At 45.3% G+C, this 21,118-nt stretch overlaps 2 protein-coding genes and 1 non-coding gene across 9 annotated transcripts in view; 1 reads left to right on the forward strand and 2 right to left on the reverse strand.

Moving 5' to 3' along the window:
* MTCH2 (mitochondrial carrier 2) overlaps positions 1-1,205 on the reverse strand; it is a 34,923-nt gene extending 33,718 nt beyond the window's left edge. For 2 of the 5 annotated variants that reach the window (XM_044388913.3, XM_057317395.1), the window contains exon 1: positions 1,026-1,203. In XM_044388913.3, coding sequence (XP_044244848.1) covers positions 1,026-1,112 — 87 coding nt within the window. In that variant the 5' untranslated portion in view covers positions 1,113-1,203. Of the gene's footprint in view, positions 1-1,025 lie in introns of all 5 variants that reach the window. The other 3 variants (XM_057317396.1, XM_026511907.4, XM_026511908.4) reach the window with 3 other exon arrangements.
* A 17,836-nt stretch (positions 1,206-19,041) lies between these two features.
* LOC113265136 (U6 spliceosomal RNA) lies at positions 19,042-19,143 on the forward strand. The gene has a single exon (XR_003319929.1). It is a non-coding gene; the product is annotated as a U6 spliceosomal RNA (small nuclear RNA).
* Positions 19,144-19,635: 492 nt separating this feature from the next.
* AGBL2 (AGBL carboxypeptidase 2) overlaps positions 19,636-21,118 on the reverse strand; it is a 35,572-nt gene continuing 34,089 nt past the window's right edge. For all 3 annotated transcript variants that reach the window (XM_026511905.4, XM_026511904.4, XM_026511906.4), the window contains one exon: positions 19,636-20,358. In XM_026511905.4, coding sequence (XP_026367690.2) covers positions 20,185-20,358 — 174 coding nt within the window. In that variant the 3' untranslated portion in view covers positions 19,636-20,184. The remainder of the gene's footprint in view (positions 20,359-21,118) is intronic.

Genomic DNA, 21,118 nt, shown 5'->3' on the forward strand with positions numbered 1-21,118 from the left:
GAAGCATCAACTCAAGAATAAGAAATGTGGCTCTCCCTAGTGTCTTGCATATTTCTGACAGAAAGGTAGGACACGCAAGGACAGGGGTTCTAACAACTGCTCCTTCCTTGGTACTATGCATGACATAATTATGTCAACTTTCAACAAAGATTTAAAAAAAAAATGAATGACACGCCCATCACAGGGAATTCTAGAAAGGCAATTGAAAATACTATCAAAGGGTGTATCATCAGTTAAAACCTGGCTTACTTGTCTGTGAATATAAAATAGCCATTTAAAGATTATTTCACAGCAAATCAGAAACTAACACAAATGCTTGAACTCTTTCATCGGAACTATTTCCAGCTCAGACAGATGTGATTTTCACTGTCATGAGCCACAGGGGCTGCTGTTGGAGAGCGCTCAGTGAGCTCAGTGAATCCTTCCGAAATTTGAATCAGCAACCACTTCATTACCACTTCTGAAAGAGCTCCCTGTGTTTACCTGGGTATCTGGTGCTAAAATTTCGGAACAGAATAGCAGCAGTAACAGTAGCAAGTAAAAATGAAAGGGGAAAAAAAAAAAAAGCTAATAAAGTGTTGGCTCCCTCGAATTTCAAATTTGTCTTTAACAGATTTCCTGTCTTGTGTTTGGGGCGGAGGAGGTGGTGAATGCTGATTTCAGAGGGGCAGGAGGGGAGGGTTGGGAAGCTCGTCGTGGCAACTGGCCAGGACCAACCTCAGGGAAGAAAAAACAAAGTTCAGAGGAGCCACCAGGACGGGCAGGGCAGGACGGCAGTTGGCTACCGGGAAAGGATCGGGCCTCCCCGCTTAGCAGGGAGGCGAGACCGGGGAAGGCCCACGGGCAGGGGAAGAAGAGCCGCGGGCAGTGGAAGCTGTCCCTAAGGGGAAGGAAGGGGCAGCAGGGAAGGAGCAGCATCTCAGGGGACTGAAGGCCCGGGAAGGCTGGAGCCGATCGCCAAGCGCCGAGGGCAGCGGCGTCTCAACGAGGCGCCGGGCGGGGATGGGGATGGCGACGACTCATACCTGGATGAGCACCTTCACGTACATGAGCGGCTGGGACAGGATGGTGAGGCCGGAGCCCAGGAGCACCTGACTGGCCGCGTCCGCCATGATGGCACCCGCGGACGGACAGAAAGACAGAGCCACCAAGCGACCGAGCCGCTCCCGGATCACGTGCCAGGTCCGCCGGCTTCACTGGCCCGCCCTCGGCGCGCGCGCACGCACGCACCGGCGCGCGCCTCCCCGCCCCGTCCTCGCCCACCGCCCCGCCCCGAGAAACGGCAGGCGCTCGCGAGCCAGAGCAGGGGTCGGGGCGGGGCTTACGGGCCGGGTGCGCATGCGTTCTATAGTGGGATCCGCGCCCGCCACTAGGAATGGCAGTTTCTCTTGCGCTTGCGCAGGCCGGGAGCGTCCGAAGGAGAAGAATGGGCGTGGTCATGGGGGGTGTGACCCTGACAGCAAAGGCAAGGTCAGAGGAATGAAAGAATTGAAACAGAGTTCTCCGTTATGCTTTGCCTCTACCAATTGCCCTTTGGGCATCTGCAACATAAGGTATAAGGGTATTCAGAACCCTAAACAACTCAGTGGCCAACAAAAACTAGTTAAGTCTGATATCGAGCAATTAATTAATCAGGGGGGTGCTATTCATTCATTCAGTTAATGTCACCTTCTCAGAAATGGCTTCTCTGACCTCAATTTAAATTTACCTCCCCCTTATTTCCTACCACATTGTCCGGTAGCACTTATTGTCTGAAATTATTTGTTTGTGTCTTCCACCAGAATGCAAGATCTGTGAGTTCAGCAACTGGGACAGCCTTTGTTCACTGTTGTCTATTCGGCACCTGGCACATACTAGGTGCTCAGTAAATATTGCACGAATGAACAAATACTAAAGTGCCCTGGAAGCTACAGGCTAGTGAAGGCAAAAGGGAAAAGGCATTGTCCTTAACCCTTCAGCCCCCAGCTGAAATGTTCTGTAGCAAACAACACTTAGGGAGGCAGAGCATGGCTCAGAGAATGAAGTACCTAGAGACTTGTATTTGGATCCTGGCTCTCCTTTGTATCTAAATGAATCAAAAAACATTTGATCTTCTATTATTCAGTCTTTGTATCTAAGGAGAACACTACTACCTACTTTTCAGCGTTATTTATGTATTTATTTATTTGAGAGCGAGAGCAGGGAGAGGGACAGAGGGAGAGGAAGAGAATCTCAAGCAGACTCTGGGGTGAGTGGGGAGCCAGGTGCAGGGCTCAATCTCACCACCAGAGATCATGACACAAGCCAAAATTAAGAGTTGGACACTTACCTAAGTCACCCAGGCGCTCCTCAGGTTTATTATTGACTGACAATTGGAATTATGTATAGGATAAGATTTTTTAAAAACTGTATTTTGAAATAGTTTTTTTTTTTTTGAGAGAGAGAGAGAGAAAATAAGCATGAGCCGGGGGGAGGGGCAGAGGGAGGGTGAGAATCTTCAGCCGACCCTGCACTGAGCACAGCCTGATGCCAAGCTCCATCTTAGGACCCTGAGATCATGACCTGAGCCCAAACCAATAGTTGTTCATTCAACCGACTGAGCCACCCAGGAGCCCCTGAAATAGTTTTAGTTATTATTATCCTGTACACAGTATGGTGCTAGGTGGTACTGGGAGGCAGCTTATAAAGCCAGAAGGAGCATGGCCTTTGAAGGCCAGTAGACCTGGTCTAAATTCCGTTTCTACTAGTTATTAACTCTGTGATGGTAGGCAGTCACAAGACCTCTTTGAATTTTCTTAGACAAATAAGTATAGTAATGTCTATTCTACACAATTGTGTGGATTGAATGAAATAATATGCCTACCCAGCTTGGCTCACAAAAATATATTAAATTATAGGGGCGCGTGGGTGGCTCAGTCAGTTAAGTGTCTGGCTTCAGCTCAAGTCATGATCCCCGGGCTTTGGGATGGAGTCTTGCATCAGGCTCCCTGCTCAGTGGGGGGTCTGATTCTCCCACTGCTCCTTCCCCCTGCTTGTGCTTACTCTCTCTTTCAAATAAATAAATAAAATCTTTAAAAATATATATATATGTGTGTGTGTGTGTGTGTGTATTGTAGCTTTTAGAGTTATAAGAAACTTACAAGTTGCTTCTAACTAAATCCAGAAATTATTTAGACATCAATACAATTGATAACTAACAATAGTGTCTAGACAATAATTACCAATAGAGACCATCTACCAAGGGCACTCTTTGTTCTAGGTTTTGTGCATTGGTGGTGCCAAGAAAACATCCACTCTCTGCCCCACTGACGCCTGAGGGCACTGAGAGGTAAAAAGCTTCTTGCAAGGATGGTGGGTGGGGGATGCAGGCTGCTCTACCATATTCTCCAGCGGTGCAAAGCAGAAGCTACCCATAAAGTTTTGGGAGAATCTGGAGAAAGGGAACTGAAGTTAGTAGCATAGATAAGAGAAGGGCAAAAGGTGTAGGGTTGTTACATGCATCTGCCTGAGCTGTGTACTGTGCAACTCACAAAGACTATGATCTGAATGAGTGGTGTTCCCCGATAGGGTTCAATATGGGGAGTTGTAGTTGGTGACCCATATTCAAGTGGTGAGAGGAATAAAAAAGTCAGGCGGCGCCTGGCTGACTCAGTCAGTGGAGCATGTGACTCTTGATCTCGGGGTTGTGAGTTCGAGCCCCATGTTGGGAGTAGAAATTACTTAAAAATAAAATCTTTAGGGGTGCCTGGGTGGCTCAGTCGTTTAAGCGTCTGCCTTTTGCTCAGGTCGTGATCCCAGGGTCCTGGGATGGAGCCCCACAATGGGCTCCCTGCTCAGTGGGGAGCCTGCTCTTCCCTCTCCCTCTACTGCTCCTCCTGCTTGTGTTCTCTCTCTCTCTCTCAAATAAATAAATAAATAAATAAATAAATAAATAAATAAATAAAACCTTTGGGGAAAAAAAAAGAAAAATAGAAACGTCAAAAGGGGCAGAACTAATTGGGAAGGGAAACAGAACTAGAACAGCAGTGTCCCTGAAGTCAAGAAAAAGGTTTGGAAAAGGAAGGACGCTCAGGAATGTCAAAAGCCACTAAGAGGCCAATAATAATAACGAAGCCCAGGGAAAGATGAGTGGATTTGCCAGTGAACAGACTCCTGGGCTGGGAGGCAGCCTAACCTACAAGAGAGATCAAACGTCATGTAACCCCTCCCCCCCGCCATTTTTAAATTCTGATTCTGGGGGCGCCTGGGTGGCTCAGTCGTTAAGCATCTGCCTTCGGCTCAGGGCGTGATCCTGGAGTTCTGGGATCGAGCCCTGCATCAGGCTCCTCCGCTGAGGAGGCTGCTTCTTCCTCTCCCGCTCCCCCTGCTTGTGTTCCCTCTCTCGCTGCCTGTCTCTCTCTGTCAAATAAATAAATAAAATCTTTAAAAAAGAAAATTCTGATTCTGCCACTTGCTAGGTGACAACCTTGGGCAAATCACGTAAGCCCTTTGTGCTGAAGTTGGGATAAATAAGCCCTCCTTCACTGGCTCATTGTGAAAATTTCGAAAGCAACCTGGCATTCCCTATTCCCCCTTCTTTATTTTTCTCTGTAGCCTTTATCACATTTCGAAGTACTATATAATTTTTAAATTTGTTCCCCTGCCCCCAACATTCTAGAATTATGTCCAAGAGGGCAGGGATTTTGTCCTTTTTTTTTGTTCACCTCAGTATTCTCTGTGCCTACGACAGTACCAAGCACATACTAGGCACTCAATACATAGTTGTTGGAATAATTATTCCAGTGGAAACCTCTGGAATTTCTAGAGAGTGGGTGTCAGTTTCCTTTCCAGGCCCAGCCTGCTTATTATTCCTGAGTTCCTTCATGTTCCTCAGTTAATTATAGATGAGATTTTGTATTTTATAGTCCTTCCTCATATGTTTCTAAATTGCCTTAGTCCCAACTGCTGAAATACTCATCTATTTTCTCTTTCTTTCTTTCTTTCTTTCTTTTTTTTTTTTTTTTTTTGAGAGAGAGAGCACGTGTGAGGCACGGAGGCGCAGCAGGAGAGGGAGAGAGCCAATCGCAAGCAGAGCTGGTGCTGTGCATGGAGCCCAGAGCCTGTCATGGGGCTGGATCTCACTACCCTGAGACCTTAGCTGAAATCGAGAGTGGGACCTTTATCAGTCTGAGCCACCTAGGCACCTGTCATCAGTTGTCTTAATTAGGACTTCCTTTTTTTTTTTAAATACCTTTTTAATTTTTTAAAAAACGACTCAATTTTTTAAAGATTTTATTTATTTATTTGACAGAGAGAGAAAGAGGGAGTGAGAGAGCACAGCAGGGGGAGCGACAGGCAGAAGGAGAAGCAGGCTTCCGGCAGACAGCCCTACATGGCACTTGATCCCAGGACCCTCGGATCATGGGAGACGCTTAACCAACTGAGCCACCCAGGCATCCCATAATTAGGACTTTCTATGTGCAAGTTGTGGACACGTGGGGGAGGAAGGGAATGTATTGACTTTTTTTTTTTTTTAAAGATTTTGTTTATTTGACAGAGATAGACAGCCAGCGAGAGAGGGAACACAAGCAGGGGGAGTGGGAGAGGAAGAAGCAGGCTCATAGCGGAGGAGCCTGACGTGGGGCTCGATCCCACAACGCCGGGATCACGCCCTGAGCCGAAGGCAGACGCTTAACCGCTGTGCCACCCAGGCGCCCCATGGAATGTATTGACTTTTGTAAGTAGATGGCTTCAGGCATGGCTGCGTCCAGGATTTTAGAGGATGTTACCCAGACTGGGCTTCTTTTAATCTCTCAATTCTGATTTCTTCTTTGTTGATTTTATTCCCAGACAGGGTCACTCTTCGGGGAGGTCTCCTCCAGCTTCCATCTTATACTGTTGTAGTCCTAAGACCAGACAGAGGAGCTACTCTCAACCCAAAAGGCCCAATAGACATCCTGGCGGGGGCGGGGGGCTGTCCTAGATTGGATTGTATACATATTCCTGAACTGCTCATTGTGATCGGAGGGTTGGGATGTGCGCTTTCCTGAGGCATAGGCCACATGCCCTCCTTTAGAGCTGAAATGCAGATTATATCTAGTGGGGAGCCCACCCAAAGTACATGATTGAGTGGCACGGTTTCCCTGAAAGGGAAATTGAGGTGCTGAAATCAAAGGAAAGGCAAATGGAGTTGTGAGAGGGGCTGAGAAAGTGATGACACCTTGTTGGACCCCAGGGGCAGGCTGAGGGGGAGAAAGGGCAAATGACCACTGGGCAGGGGAAAACAGTATCGCGTTTCTTACCGCAATGCTGCTATGAGAGTTATTGTGTAACGTATTGGTGCTGGATTCGTTGCTTGTTGTTGCTATAAAGTCTTACCACAAACTTAGTGGCTTGAAATGACACAAATTTATTTATTTATTTTTTTTTCAAATTTATTATCTTACAGTTCTGGAGGTCAGAAGTCTGAAATAAGTCTTAAATCAGGCTGTTGCCAAGGCTGTATTGCTTCTAGAGGCTCCAGGGGAGAGTCCATTTCTTTGCCTTTTCCGGCTTCTAGAGGCTGCCTGCGTTCCTTGGCTCGTGGCCCCTTCTTCCATCTATCCAGCCTCTTCTTCCTTCATCACAGCTCCTTCTTCTGACTCTGATCTTCCCGGTGATTATAGGACTCACCCGGGTAACCCAGCTTAACCTTTTTGTCTCAAGATCAGTAATTTAATATGTCTGTAAAGTCCCTTTTACCACAACAAAGAATTATTATTAAAAAAAAATTTTTTTAAAGTAGGCTCCACGCCCAGCATGGAGCCCAACAGGGGGCTTGAACTCACAAACCTGAGATCAAGACCTGAGCTGAGATCAAGGTCAGACACTTAACCGACTGAGTCCCCAGGCTCCCCAACAGAGAATTATTTGACCCAGATGTCTACAGTGCTGAGACTGAAATACCCTGGTGTCAGTGTACCTAATCTTAACAATGACAGGAGCACAATCACACACACACACACACCATAAGAACGCACAATTTGAATATTAAGCATATTTTGTTTCAAACATCCTTTTTAGAGCCCTCATATATTTATAGAGACTTCTCTATATATTTTAAATTCCTTAATAGTTTATCCAAGTATTATATGGGTTTACTTTATATATCTAAACTTTGGATTCACCTGGAGTTTACTCTAGTATATATTCATTTTCTCCCCAAATATCTATCTACATGTTCCCAAAACTTGATTTTTTAAAACAATTTATTTTAGGTAAGCTCCATGCCTAGTGTGGAGCCCAGTGCAGGGCTTAAACTTATGATCCTGAGATCAAGACCTGAGCTGAGATCAAGAGTCAGACACTCAGCCAACTGAGCCACCCAGGCATCCCTACCAAAAACTCTTAATGAAGAATTCTTCCTCATTGATTTGAAGTGGCCCTTAATTATATACAATTTTTAAAGCACTGTGTTCTATTGCTGGACTTTCTTTCCCTCCCTCCCTCCCTCTTTTCCCTCCTTCCTCCCTCCCTCCTTTCCCTCCCTCCCCTCCCTACCTTCCTCCTTTTCTCCCTTCTTCCCTTCCTCCTTTCCTCCCTCCCTCCCTTCCTCCCTCCCTTTCCTTTCCTTTCCTTTCCTTTCCTTTCCTTTCCTTTCCTTTCCTTTCCTTTCCTTTCCTTTCCTTTCCTTTCCTTCTAATGGTTGTAACTGTTTTCCTTCATTAAACTGCTTTGTTTCTTATTGCTGGACTTTCTGGTTCACTATCTATCTATCCATTTATAACCCAGTACCAACTGCAAATATTGGAGGCTATGGTTTAATATCTGGTAGGGCCAGGCTCTCATTATTCTTTGCTTTCAGAATTTTCCAGCTTTTTCAATTTTTTCACTTGAACTTCAAAATAAGCTTGCCCTAGCAAATTTTTTAATTAGTATTTTTGCTTGAAATTTAAATTCACATGAAATTAGCATTTGAAGTTAAAGAGAATTGACATATTCATGACATTTAGTCTTCCCATACAAGAATATTTCCATATGTCAACACTTTTGTGTTCCTGGCATTTAACTTTTTTCTTCTTTTGGACATTTCATATTTCTGATTTCACATTCTGGTTAAGTGTCACATTTTTTTTTTGGATTTTATTTATTTGAGAGAGAGAAAGTGCGCGAGCAAGCACAAGGCGGGGGTGGGTAGAGGGGGAGGGAGAGAGAATCTCTCAAGCACACTCCGTGCTGAGCACAGAGCCGGACCTGGGGCTTGATCCCATGACCCAGAAACCATGACCTGAGCCGAAACCAAGAATCGGAAGCTCAGCCAACTGAGCCACCCAGGCTTCCCGAGTGTCACATTGTTTTAGATGGCTATTGTAAATGGGGTCTTTTACTCCATTGTATTTCCTAATTGGCTGCTTATATATATGAAAGATTTTAATTTTTTGGTATATAAAAGTTGTATATGGCTGAATCGCTGAATTCTTTTTGTTTGTAGTTGTTTTTCAGCTGATTCTCATGGGTTTTCCAAGTATTGAATTATATCATCTGCAAATATTAATTTTACTATTACCCCCTTTTCTAGAAATAAATATTTATTTCTTTAGCTTATTTGTTTAATTGAATTGGATATTAACTCCAGAACAATATTAAGTAACAATGCTAACAGCGGATATCTTGTGTTCCTGACTTTACTGAGAATACTTCTTGTGTTTCCCAGTGAGCGTGATGCTAGTTTTTGAATCGAAAAGTTACATTTTATCATGTTAAGAAAGTATTCATTTCCTCTATTCTAGTGGCTATTTTTACAAATACAAAATCAATGCTGAATATTACCACAAGGCTTTTTAGCATCTTTTGAGATGGTCATATGGTTTTTATGTTTTGACCTAGTAATATGGTGTTGGCTTCCCAGGTGAAATCTGAAACCGGCCCCCCATATTCCGAGGGCGAGGAGAGACCAAGGAAAGAGGGGGGACACTGTGGGCTGGTAGATGGCTGTTTAATGAGGGAACTTATCTATGAAGTTTGTCTTGGGTGGCTATGAGACAAGTAGATCTCCACACCTGCCCACAAAATTTTAAAAGCCTCTATAACGTGATGAAGAGGGCACTTCTCTGTGGTATTCTTTCCAAAAGCCTGTTACTCCGGTCAAATCACGAGGAACATATCAGACCCAATTTGAGGACCATTCTACAAAATACCTAACTGGTATGCCTCAAAACTGGCAAAGTCATGAAAAATAAGGAAAGTCCAGGGGTGCCTGGGTGGCTCAGTCAGTTAGGCATCCAACTCTTGGTTTTGGCTTGGGTCATGATCTTGGGGTCTTGGGATGGAGCCCCAAGTTGGGCTGTGTACTCAGTGGGGAGTCTGCTTGAGATTTTCTCCCTCTCCCTCTGCCCCTCCCCCCTGCTCCCACTCTTTTTCTCTCTCTCTCTCTCAAATAAATAGATTAATCTTCAAAGTAAACTTCACCACACATTAAAAAGAAAAAATAAGGAAAGTCTGGGAAATAGTCACAGACAAGAGGAAGCTAAGGAGACGTGATGACAAAATGCAATATGGTGTTCTGGATGGGATCCTGGGAAAGAAAAAGGACTTTAAAGGAAAAAGTGGTGAAGTCTGAAGAAAGTCTGGGGTTTAGTTAATAGTAATGTACTGATGTTTTCCTGATTTTGACAAAAGTGGCCACAGTAATGGGAGATGATGACATTAGGGGAAACTGACAAGTGAGGGGTATGTGGGAACTCTATTATCTTTGTGACATTTTTTTTTTTTTAAGAATTTATTTTTAAGGGCACCTGGGTGGCTCAGTTGGTTAAACATCTTCCTTCAGCTCAGGTCATGATCCCAGGGTCCTGGGATTGAGCCCCGTGTCGGGCTCCCTGCTCAGTTGGGGAGTCGGCTTCTCTCTCTACCCCTCCCCCTGCTCATGATCATTCACTCTCTCTCTCAAATAAATAAATAAATAAAATCTTTAAAAAGAAAGAAGTTATTTTTAAGTTGTCTCTACACCCAACTTGGGGCTCAAACTCACAACCCCGAGATCAAGGGTCACATGCTCCACTGACTGAGCCATGCAGGCGCCCCTGTGACTTTTCTATACATCAAAAATTGTTCCAAAATTAAAAGGTTCTTAAAAAGAAGAAAAAGAAGAATGTTCTCTTCCACTGGGCATTGTCAAGTGCGGTGGTTTGGCTGGACCTGCTACTGCTATACTGCCAACAACGTTGGACGAAGTTGGCACCAAAGGTGGCAGAGCTGGAGGACGGTAAGGCCCGGATCCCTGACGATGCCAGTGAGCCTCCGAGTAAACAAACCAGCCCTGGAGCAGACCTACATCTGCCCTACTTATTTCTGTGAAGCAATAGTCGCATTTTCTTTGAGTTTTGTTGTTGTTTTTTCCCTCCCTCTTGCGCACTGTAGTTGAAATCCTTCTGGTTAAGAAAGACAGCCAAGTACACAAACTGGTACACGGAAGTGGCCCAGAGGCCGAGGTAGGCGTCTGTAAGAGGCGAAGGAAGGATTGCTGAGGTCTGTCTGGGAAGCAGAGTCAAGACCAGTTCGGCACAGTGGGCTGGTATTGAGCTGAGTCTTTTTTTTTTTTTTTAATGATTTTTTATTATATTATGTTAGTCACCATACAGTACATCCCCGGTTTCCGACGTAAGGCTCGATGATTCATTAGTTGTGTATAACACCCAGTGCACCATGCAATATATGCCCTCCTTACTACCCATCACCAGCCTATCCCATTCCCCCACACCCCCTTTTTTTTTTAAGTTTACTTACTTATTTAGGTAATGTCTACACCCAACATGGGGCTCAAACCTATGACCCCAAGATCAAGAGTTGCATGCTTTTCCAACTGAGCCAGCAAGGCTCCCCAACTGAGTCTTTTTTTCTTTTTTTAAGATTGATGTATTTATTTGAGAGACAGCTAGAGAGAGTCACAGAGCAGAGGGTGGCGGAGGGGCAGAGGGAGAGAGAAACCTTAGCAGACTTTTCACTGAGTGCGGAGCCCAATGCAGGGCTTGATCTCACGATCCTGAGATCATGACCTGAGCCAAAACCAGGAGTCAGACACTTAACTGACTGAGTCACCCAGGCACCCCCGAGTCTTTTTTTAAAAATTGATATATAATTGACATATAACTGAGCTGAGTCGTGAAAAGTGACAGATGTTTGGGAAGTGGGCATGGAGGCAGTGGGCATGGAGCGAGCAGCGAGAGGCCGTTAATGTCCAGGTTCATAAGGAAGAAGCGGAACCCAGAGCTGGAGGCTGAGGGGGCTGCAGGGCCATGTCAGAGATGGGCTGTCCCGCAGAAGAGAGGTGTCCTGCAAGGGGACCAGCATGACCAGATTTGCCTTATAATGGGCTCACCTTGGCCACTCTATGAAAGGAGGGTCAGGATCTGAAAGACTGGAGGCTGGGAGACCAGATTGAATAGTTTAGGATAACACCGATAACCTGAAGTTCTCAGAAAGGTTATGGGAGGGTTTTCTGGATTTACTTAGGAGGCAGAGTCCATTGGATGTGGTCTCTGACTGGACGTGAAGGTGCAGGGGAGGGAGAAGTTATAAGCATGGTAACAACAATGGTGTTACTGCTTATCAAGATAGAGGGTATAGAGGGCTCTGGTTTAAGAAAATGAAAACAGAATAATTTCACTTTGGCCATTTTGCCTTTGAGGTACAGAAGGGAACTAAATGGAGATGGAGGGGAGACAATTGCTTCTAGTGGCCTGGGTGTAGGAGAAGCCTGACCCAGCATCATCATGGCATACAGGTGTCGAGGGCAGGTGGAGATCACCCAGGTAGGGTGTGTAGAGGGAGAAGCCCCAGAACACTGGCGTACATTCCGGGAGCTGAGATTAAGTGGTATTGCAGAAGACAAAAGGTCATATTTCATGGCAAGATGAATATTCTAGAACAGCGCTCGTCCAATAGAAATATAATGCCAGCCACACAATTTCAATATTTTAGTAGCCACGTTAGAAAAGTAAAAAGAAACAGGTTAAGTTAATTAAAAAAATTTTTTTAAAAGATTTTATCTACTCATCTGAGAGAGAGACACAGAAAGGATGAGTGTGGGGGAGGAGCAGAGGCAGAGGGAGAGGGAGAAGCCAACTCCCCGCTGAGCAGGGAGCCCGATGTGGGGCTTGATCCCAAGACCCCAAGATCATGACCTGAGCCAAAGTCAGACGCTTAACTGACTGAGCCACCCAGGCGCCCCAAAAGTTAATTTTAATAATATATTTTATTTCACCTGAAATATCCCCCAAATTATTTCAACATGTGATCAATATAAAAACATCAATGAGATCTTTTACTTAGGAGGTGTTTTTTTCTTGTACAAAGTCTTTGAAATCTGGTATGTATTTATACCTACTGCACATCTCAGTTTGGACCAGCCCCATTTCAGTTGCCCCATGGCCACCTAACTGGACAGTTCTAGTGTGAGGCAGGTCTAAGTTCAAATCCTCTCTCGGCCCAAACTTTCTCATCTGTGAAACGGGTATCATGGCTATCTGTCATGTAGGGTGAAGTTCATGGCGCAGAGCCGGCCTCTAATCCGTGGTGGTTTTTATGAAGGGAGGGGAGAGCTTTGGGGCAGGGGAGGCAGTGGAGATGGTAAGAAAGGGTTGACGGTTTTGTGTTTTCTTTAAAGATGGTAGAGGCTTGGTATGCTTTTAGACTTCAGGGAAGTTGCTAGTAAAGAGGGAGACAAATAGAAGAAGGGATAAAGCAATGCAGAAAGTTTGAGAAGATAAGGAGGGAGATGGAATTGAAAATTAGCCTTAAACCCTAGCTGGGCAGCGGTTTTTCTCTGAGAGCAAAGGGAAGGAAGCCAGGGTGGGCAGGAGCCGGGCTGGCTAAGCATTCCCCATTGCGTTCTGTACGTAGGGCACCCTATATTGTGTGCACTTTCCCATCCCATCCTCCCAACTCCCCTGAAAGGTGGGTCCTGGTAATGATCCTGACTATAGGTGAGGAGATGGAGTCCATGAGGGTAACTCTCCTATGGTTCTAGAGCTCGTGGAGCTGGCATTAGAACCCAGGAATTCGGAGGCCAGAGTCTAGATCCTTCTTTCTGGTAGAATGTTCCTTATGTTGGCTTTGCCTTATGTTTCTTCGTGATCAGGTTCAGGGTATGCATTTCTGACTGGAATACTACATAAGTGAAGCATCCTTCTCAAGCATCACATCAGAAGGCACGGAATGTCTCTCTGCCCCTCGGGGGTCACTCCGCCAAAGTGTGTCCAATTTCTCCATTTCAGAGTTAACATTGTTTCCCTTTCAACTAATAAGCAATTCGAGTGGACACTTTAGATTTTATTTCTTTGGGGGGGGGGCGCGAGAGCATGAGGGTTTGGGGGGAGGGGCAGAGGGAGAGGGAGAAGCCAACTCCCTGTTGAGTGGGGCTCGATCTGAGGACCCTGAGACTGTGACCTGAGCTGAAGTCAGACACGTAACCAACTGAGTCACCTAGGCGCCCCGAGTGGACACTTGAAAACCTCATCCTGCTCCTCATCACGCTTCCTCCTAAATTTAGCCTCCAGGGATGATTCTTGTCCATTTCACCATGATGGCTACAAAACTCCAGCACTCCCCTTCCACTCCCCCGGCCCCCCGTTTGGCTCTCGGTGTCATTCCACTTGAGCAAGAGCCCTCTTTTCTCTCCTCTTTCAGGACACGAACTCATTGATTCTGATTTTTTCAATGGGGTATAATTTATTAATGCCTTATTCATTTGGTGCTAATATCCCAGATTTGGCTGCTGGCAGCCCCTTCAAAGCTGGCTCCTATATCCTGTGACATACCTCCTACTTTTATTTTTTTTAAGTACTTTCTTACTTTTTGGCATAACACAATGTTCCAGGCTCCTCATCTCATATCTACAATGCCCCAGCCCTGGAATCAGCCATTTCTCTAAAAAAAAAAAAAACACTGATTAGGGGGCACCTGGGTGGCTCGCATGGTTAAGCATCCAACCTTTGGTTTCAGCTCAGGTCATGATCTCAGGGTCCTGGGATTGAGCCCTGTATCGGGCTCTGCACTCAGTGCAGAGTCTGCTTAAGACTCTTTCTCCCTCTCTCTGTCCTTCTCCACCCCTCTCTCTCTCTCTCAAATAAATAAATAATCTTCAAAAAAACTGATTGCTTTTAGGTGGGAATGGTATTAGAGAACAAGATCTCCAGGCAAAATATGCTTATTGCTAATAGAGTGGAATTGATTTTAGGCCCTTTTAGCAGACAGAGCTGAATATACATGCATACATGTGTCTATACACAGACAAATGTACTCACCTATACATATTCTAGAAATCATGAGTCCACACTGATGTCTCCAATTCCAATCCATTGTCATGGTTTTTCTTGTTTCCCTCCATTAAATATGTGTGTGTTTCTTCTTCCAGATTGGGAAGCCCGACTCTTAACATCAACTCATGTATTCATTTGCTCAGTCATATATCTTAAAGAGTTTCAGAATCATTTTTGCTAATACCAGCACATACACAAACCTACTAAAGATAGTTCAGAACTTGTTTGACTTTCTCTTCCAACCCCCCCGCCCGCCACCCCACCAGCACCTGGCTTCTTCACCACCACCTCCTAGCAAGGTGGTTTGCTGCCAGGGTGATGGTAACAGGGAGGGGCAGAGCACTTGAGGAAATAGAGGGGGTGTGAAATAGCCCTGCAAGGGGGAGAATGAGGGAACTTCAGTTTCAGAAGCAGGAAGTTAATTTCAGAGGCCGGAGGGGATCCATGAGCAGTGGCCCCAGTTCACTTGAGGGCATGTTTTCCTGCAGCCATCTTGGCAGGCTGGGTATAGGAGTAGAGAAGACAGATGGTTGGGATGGCTAGACTGATCCAACATTGGGGAACTACCAGGTGGATGTGGCAGAAGGACAGAGAGCGAGGACTCCGGGGTGCTGGCAAGAGAGTGGTTGACATATGTGTCTTGCAGTCTGGGCTGAATGGGGGAGGAAGTGAAGCCAAGAGGGAGAAAGGAGAGTGATTGGGGCTCAGGCTGGGCTGCAAAATTTCTGGTCACTGAATCCCACGGTCTAGGAGTAGCCAGTTCAAGGGACTGGGAGGAGAGATGGCTTGGACCAAATCTGGCTGGGGGCAAGATGGAAGGGGCTGGACTTCGAGCAACCAAAGAACCTTTGTTTCCCCAAGGAGCAGAGGCTGAGAGAGAAGACCACACTGGTCCGGGCTGAAGAGGGAGGCTGTCTCAGGCACAATAGTGTCTGATCAACATCTGTGAGAAGCGTTCAAATAAATATGATTTTGTAAAAATGAGGAGAGACCTTGGAGATTATCTCATTGGGAAAATCAGCTTCACTTTTAAAGGCGGGAAACAGGTCCAGAGCTGTGAAGGAACCGCACCCCCTCCCCCACCACCCTGGGGGGGGTTCAGACTCAGGGGCTTTAAAGTTAAGTTGGTGGCTCTCTCTAGCCCACTACCATGTTCTGAAGCTAACATGATGTCTTCCCGACTGGTTTGTGTTAGTGCAGGATGAGTCCTGCTTTTCTACATGGGTTTGGAGCCCAGGGGCAGGAATGGCGTTCCCACGTTCCCAAGACAGTCACTGCTCTTGCATTCTTTCTGATGGATGGATCTGTAGGATCCCAGGGAGTCCGAATTTCCAAGTAGTGTTATTTCTTTCTGTATTCTTGGGGATCTTCCTTTCTTTTGACTCTTATGAAGGCAAGCATTGCTCTGGACACGTGGTGTACGCTTTGTCACCAGAGCCTTGTCTGTAGACGTACTAATTAAAACAATGCTTTTCTGAGCCCAGTTTCACAAGGAAGCTTGTTTCTTGAAGACCATGTGACTCGGCTGCACAAAGTTAAGTTGGAACCCACTTAAAGGGGAAAATTAATTTGGAGCTTCCTTTTATTAGATCAGGCAGCATCAAGGTGAGGAAAAGGGGACAAAGATGCTGGGCTTCCACAAGCGCTAACAGAGGTGGGCTTATCATCCCCAGGAATATTCCACTAAGAAATAGACAGAAAGGTCCCTGGTGGAATGTAGCTCGGCAAAACCTAGCCATGCCTTACAGTTTGCCTTTGTAGTTTAAAGGACGGAGTAGGCTTTGTGGCCTCAAAGGCATCCTTGCGCAGAAGGTGTCAAGTCTCTGAGCTCTGGAAACATCTCTGCTATTCTAGGTACTGAAAGCAGAACTAGTCTGAGAACAGCCTGGAAAATCAGAAGTAGCAGCTCTATTTCTGTAAAGCAGAGCATTTTGTATGGTATTTTTGCTGAAAGCTGGGATCAACACTGGTGACAACATAACTAAACCAGAGATCACCGGTAGTATCAGAGTGGCCAGGTACTGGGAGATCTCCAAAATTCTTGCATTTTTTAAATGACAAATGGAAAAAAAAAAAAAACCAAAAAACCTAGAATTTTTTTTTTTTTTTCGAGGAGCCTCTATGTCCATAGAGAGTTCCTGTATCTAATGTTCCATCAGAAACTTAAGGGGAATGCTTACTGTCATCACCTTACCTGTTTGGACTTGTTTCTACCGCTTTCAAGAGGTGTTGTCACTTCTCCAAAGACAGAAAGGAGTACTGACACCGGACCTCAGTTGTGACCACGTGGTCCCAAAAGTAAGACTTCGAAAGAAAACATGTTCACCTGAAATCCGTCTTGAATCTTAAAAAATGCTATCAGTGACTATGCATTTAATTTATAAAGAAAACAGAGTATGAAATCCATTATTTTTCCCTTTTCCCTTTAAAAAAATATGTGTATATTTTAAGTAATCTCTGTGCCCAACGTGGGGCTCAGACTCATGACCCTGAGGTCAAGAGTCACTGCTCTACCAATGGAACCTGCCAGGCACCGCCCCCCACCCTAACCTTTGTTGACAACCGTTGAATGTTAAGTTGGTCTTGGCCTCTGACCGGACTAAAATGCTCTTTTTTCTACTTTTCCCTGATTCCCGTTCTCATGATTCACTCTTAGTGATCAAGAGGCCTTCCGTTGTTTGTCCTGCAGAATGAGGTTTGTATGTCCACACAGAATCAATGATCTTGTCATTTTATTTATTTAAAGATTTTATTTATTTATTCACGAGAGACAGAGAGAGAGGCAGAGGTAGAGGGAGAACGATGTGGGACTGTATCCCAGGATCCTGGGATCATGACCTGAGCTGAAGGCAGACGCTTCACTAAGGTGCCCCTTAGTTTGTCATTTTAAAGTTTCCAGCTAGAGGTACCCTCGCAACCTCCTACCAACAGCACAACGAGGGGCACTTGGGTGGCTCAGTCCATGAAGCATCTGCCTTCAGGTCCCAGGCTCGAGCCCTGCATCTAACTCTGCTCTGCAGGGAGCCTGCTTCTCCCTCTGCCTGCCACTCCCCCTGCTTGTGCTCTCTCTCAAATAAATGTTTTTTTAAAAAGGAAAAGCACAATGGGAAATGACAGGCACCAGGGGCTCAGCATGTAAATGCTGGGTGGGGCAATTCTTCCTAATCATCGGAGCAGGAAAGCTTGACTCTATTCTAGAGAAAACAAACAGCTGCTCTGCTGCAGGCCCGTGAGCTGAGCCCGGCTCAAACTTGAACTGCACCGCATTTTGGCAATGACTAGCTTACTAGCTGTGCCTGGGCTGCATGGATTCTCTCCTTTTTGCCGCTTCAATATCTGAGTGTCCAAACCACATCTGACGAAGCTTTCCTCCCTGCCCCACCTCAGGAAGGTTTTACTTTCAAAAAGTACTTACAGGGGCGCCTGGGTGGCGCAATCGGTTAAGCGTCCGACTCTTGATTGAGGTTCAGGTCATGATCTCAGGATTGTGAGATCGAGCCCTGTGTTGGGCACTGTGCTGAGCTTGGAGTCTGCTTGAGATTCTCTCCCTTTCCCTCTCCCTCCCCCTCTGCAGCTCTGCCCCTCTCCCCACTCTGCTCTCTCTCTCTCAAATAAATAAAATCTTTTTTTTTTTTTTTTTTAAGATTTTATTTATTTATTTGAGAGACAGAGACAGCCAGTGAGAGAGGAAACACAAGCAGGGGGAGTGGGAGAGGAAGAAGCAGGCTCCCAGCGGAGGAGCCTGATGTGGGGCTCGATCCCATAACGCCGGGATCACGCCCTGAGCCGAAGGCAGACGCTTAACAACTGAGCCACCCAGGCGCCCCTAAAATCTTTTTTTTTTTTTAAAGTACTTTAGGGGTGCCTGGGTGACTCAGCCATTAAGCGTCTGCCTTCGGCTCAGGTCATGGGTCCCGGGATCGAGCCCCACATCGGGCTCCCTGCTCGGCGGGAAGCCTGCTTCTCCCTCTCACACTCCTCTTGCTTGTGTTCCTTCTTACTACTTCTGTCAAATAAATAAATAAAATCTTTAAAAAAAAGTACTTTAAAAAATCTGATCATAACCCCACAGATCTTGATGGCTTTAGCAGCCAAAATTTCATGCCATCACTCAAAATAGTCTAATGAGTGAAGTACAATAACTATATTATGATTATTTTCTATACATTGTCACCAACTCACTATTACCAGTCATCTCAGACCATAAAATCTCAGTGTTGAATATAAAAAGGCATGTTTTATGAAAAATAAATCTCATATAAGTTTGGGGGGAAATCTGATCACATACTCTGATTTTTTTTAGATTAACTTATTTTATTTTTTAAGATTTTATTTTTTAATTTATTTTAGACATAGAGCACATGAGTAGGGAGAATAGTAGAGGGAAAGGGACAAGCAGACTCTGCTGAGCACAGAGCCCGATGCAGGGCTCGATCCCACAACGTGGACATCATGACCTGAGCTGAAATCAAGAGTTGGAGGCTTAACTGACTGAGCCACCCAGGTGCCCCTGCATATTCTGATTTTTGATCCCAAAAATATTATCATACTGGGGTGCTCTTTATAAACTTTCTTTAAAATTATCTGAAGCAAAAACAAGTATTTCCAAACAACTTTCGAAGGTTTGCCCTCAGCAGTTGTTTAACTGTGGACTTGTCCTTGGAGGGTTTCTTCTTAGGGACAAAAAGTAGGGTTTTGGCTATGTGCTTTCTAGATACTTAAAATGCGGAGTTTTCGGGTGTGAGTTTAGGGTTTAGGGTGTAAGGTATGGAATAGAAGGGCAGAGGCTGGCTTTGGCAGCACACACACTAAAGGAGAGAGAGATAGAAGATGAGCATGGCCCCTGCAGAAGGAAGACACGAAAATTCGTGACGCGTTCCATATTAGAAACCAAACCGAACAAACAAAAAAGAGCTCAGGCAGGTATCATCACCTTGAAAAAGACTCACGCAGTGTGTGAGGCATGGGGTGGGGTGGGCAGTATTTGGGAACTTTCTGTCCTGTGTCCTCAATTTCTCTGTAAATCTAAAACTGTTCTCAAAATAAAATCTATTAATTAAAAAAAAAAAGGCACAGACACTGGAATTGTACTAAAATTTGTGCTGCCATGTGGTTCTCATCATTAGTCATCCAGGTCGTGGTGGCGGCTGAAGGAGTTTACAAGTGATCGTGAAAAATACACCGGGAAACTTTCAATCCAAGGTGACAGGCAGAGGGGAAAGTGAAAGCAGGAGGCCTGGGATGAACTAGAGTGACCGTTCCACACGGCCCCGGCATGTGGACACGACAGGCTGTGCTTGGTGCTCGCGAGAGATCTAAAAATATAAAACACCCATTCACATAAGGTGATGTAGTTAACCGATCAAAGGAAACAACTGGCTGGAGAGAAAGAATTTTAATCAGTGGGTTAAAAAATGTATGTAACCGTGTTGAACATAATATATGTCATACGAAACTCCGGCTAAGACGTGAATTGTTTTCTCGCTGTGGTAACACCTCAGCATGAGCCAGCTGATAAATCACTGACTGACCGATCATTGCCAGAAAGCGTTCAAGCAAGACTTTTTTTTTTAAACAAAGCGCACTCCCAGAATATGTTTAAAATAGAATTTGAGCTGTTAAAATGGATTTGCACATAATTTTAGAGAGAATTTCTATTGGTTAAAATGAGGTACGTCTGTGCTGTAGGTTCATGAGCACACACTTCAATTTCTGATAAAGGAAGCTTTTCTATACATTATAAAATTTTACTTCATGAAAAAAGTCATCTAATTCACGAGGTATGTGTCGTGAGGGCAGGCACGAGACGTAAGCACATAGTGTAAGGTCAGCGCACGACGGACACACAACGCAGTACAGCGCGTTAACGCGACTCCCGATCACACAACTCCCCTCATTGCAAAGTGTGTCTAACCCAAAACATGGCCGCCTATGGGTACGTGTATATGTGCAGGGATGGGTACAGTGTCATGGTGGCGCGGCCCCTCTTTGTGGCAGGATATCTGTTCCTGGACCAGTTTGGCTTCATATCTGGAACCGGCTCTTGGCTGGGATTTGTGCTTCTCTTTGGAGAGCACGACACTGTGAATCCTGGCTTCTCAGTCTGTGCAAACAAGATATAAAAGTTGAATCACTTTAGGTTGCAATTTCTAAAGTTACAGTTAGGGTTGGGGTTGGTTTTACAAGGAGTTAGTGAGAAATATTTGCATTTTCCCCCAAATACCAAAGTACAAAGTAGTTGATGTGGTTCCAGGGCAGAGCTGAATCAAGCATTTGGCCTAGGCCTCCAGAGAGCTGGAGGAAAGTTCTTGATGGCCCTGAGTTCAGTGACTGCATTTCACAAGCTCTCTAGAGACATTACACAAAGAGAATATGATCTATCAAGATAGGAGACTGCCCCACTGTTTGTGACTCTGCTTATCTGACTGTGCCTGCAAGTTAAATGCCTATGTCTCTGCTAGAGAAAGGCTCCACCAGAAATCGTAAGAAAATGGAAGGTGGGGATGCCTGGGTGGCTCAGTAGGTTAAGCGTCTGCCTTTGGCTCAGGTCATGATCTCAGGGTCCTGAGATTGAGCCCCATGTTGGGTTCCCTGCTCAGTGGGAGTCTGCTTCTCTCTCTGCCCCATCCCTGCTTGTGCTCTCTCTTACTTCCTCTCTCTCTCTTAAACAAATAAAATACTTAAAAAAAAAAAAGAAATTGGAAGTAAAGGTAAAAGCCTGGATGGCGTTCACCTGCTACATCAGGTTTAACTGATTCCCTGGTTACATGTTGTGGCCTAACTAGCAGGTTCCAACTGTGGCATGTGGCTTCAGCAACCTGGAGACCTCCTGCAGTGAATGCCTCAGAGGAGAGGGGGCAGTT

The sequence above is a fragment of the Ursus arctos genome, unplaced genomic scaffold, assembly GCF_023065955.2.
Source record: "Ursus arctos isolate Adak ecotype North America unplaced genomic scaffold, UrsArc2.0 scaffold_23, whole genome shotgun sequence".
NCBI lineage: Eukaryota > Metazoa > Chordata > Mammalia > Carnivora > Ursidae > Ursus > Ursus arctos.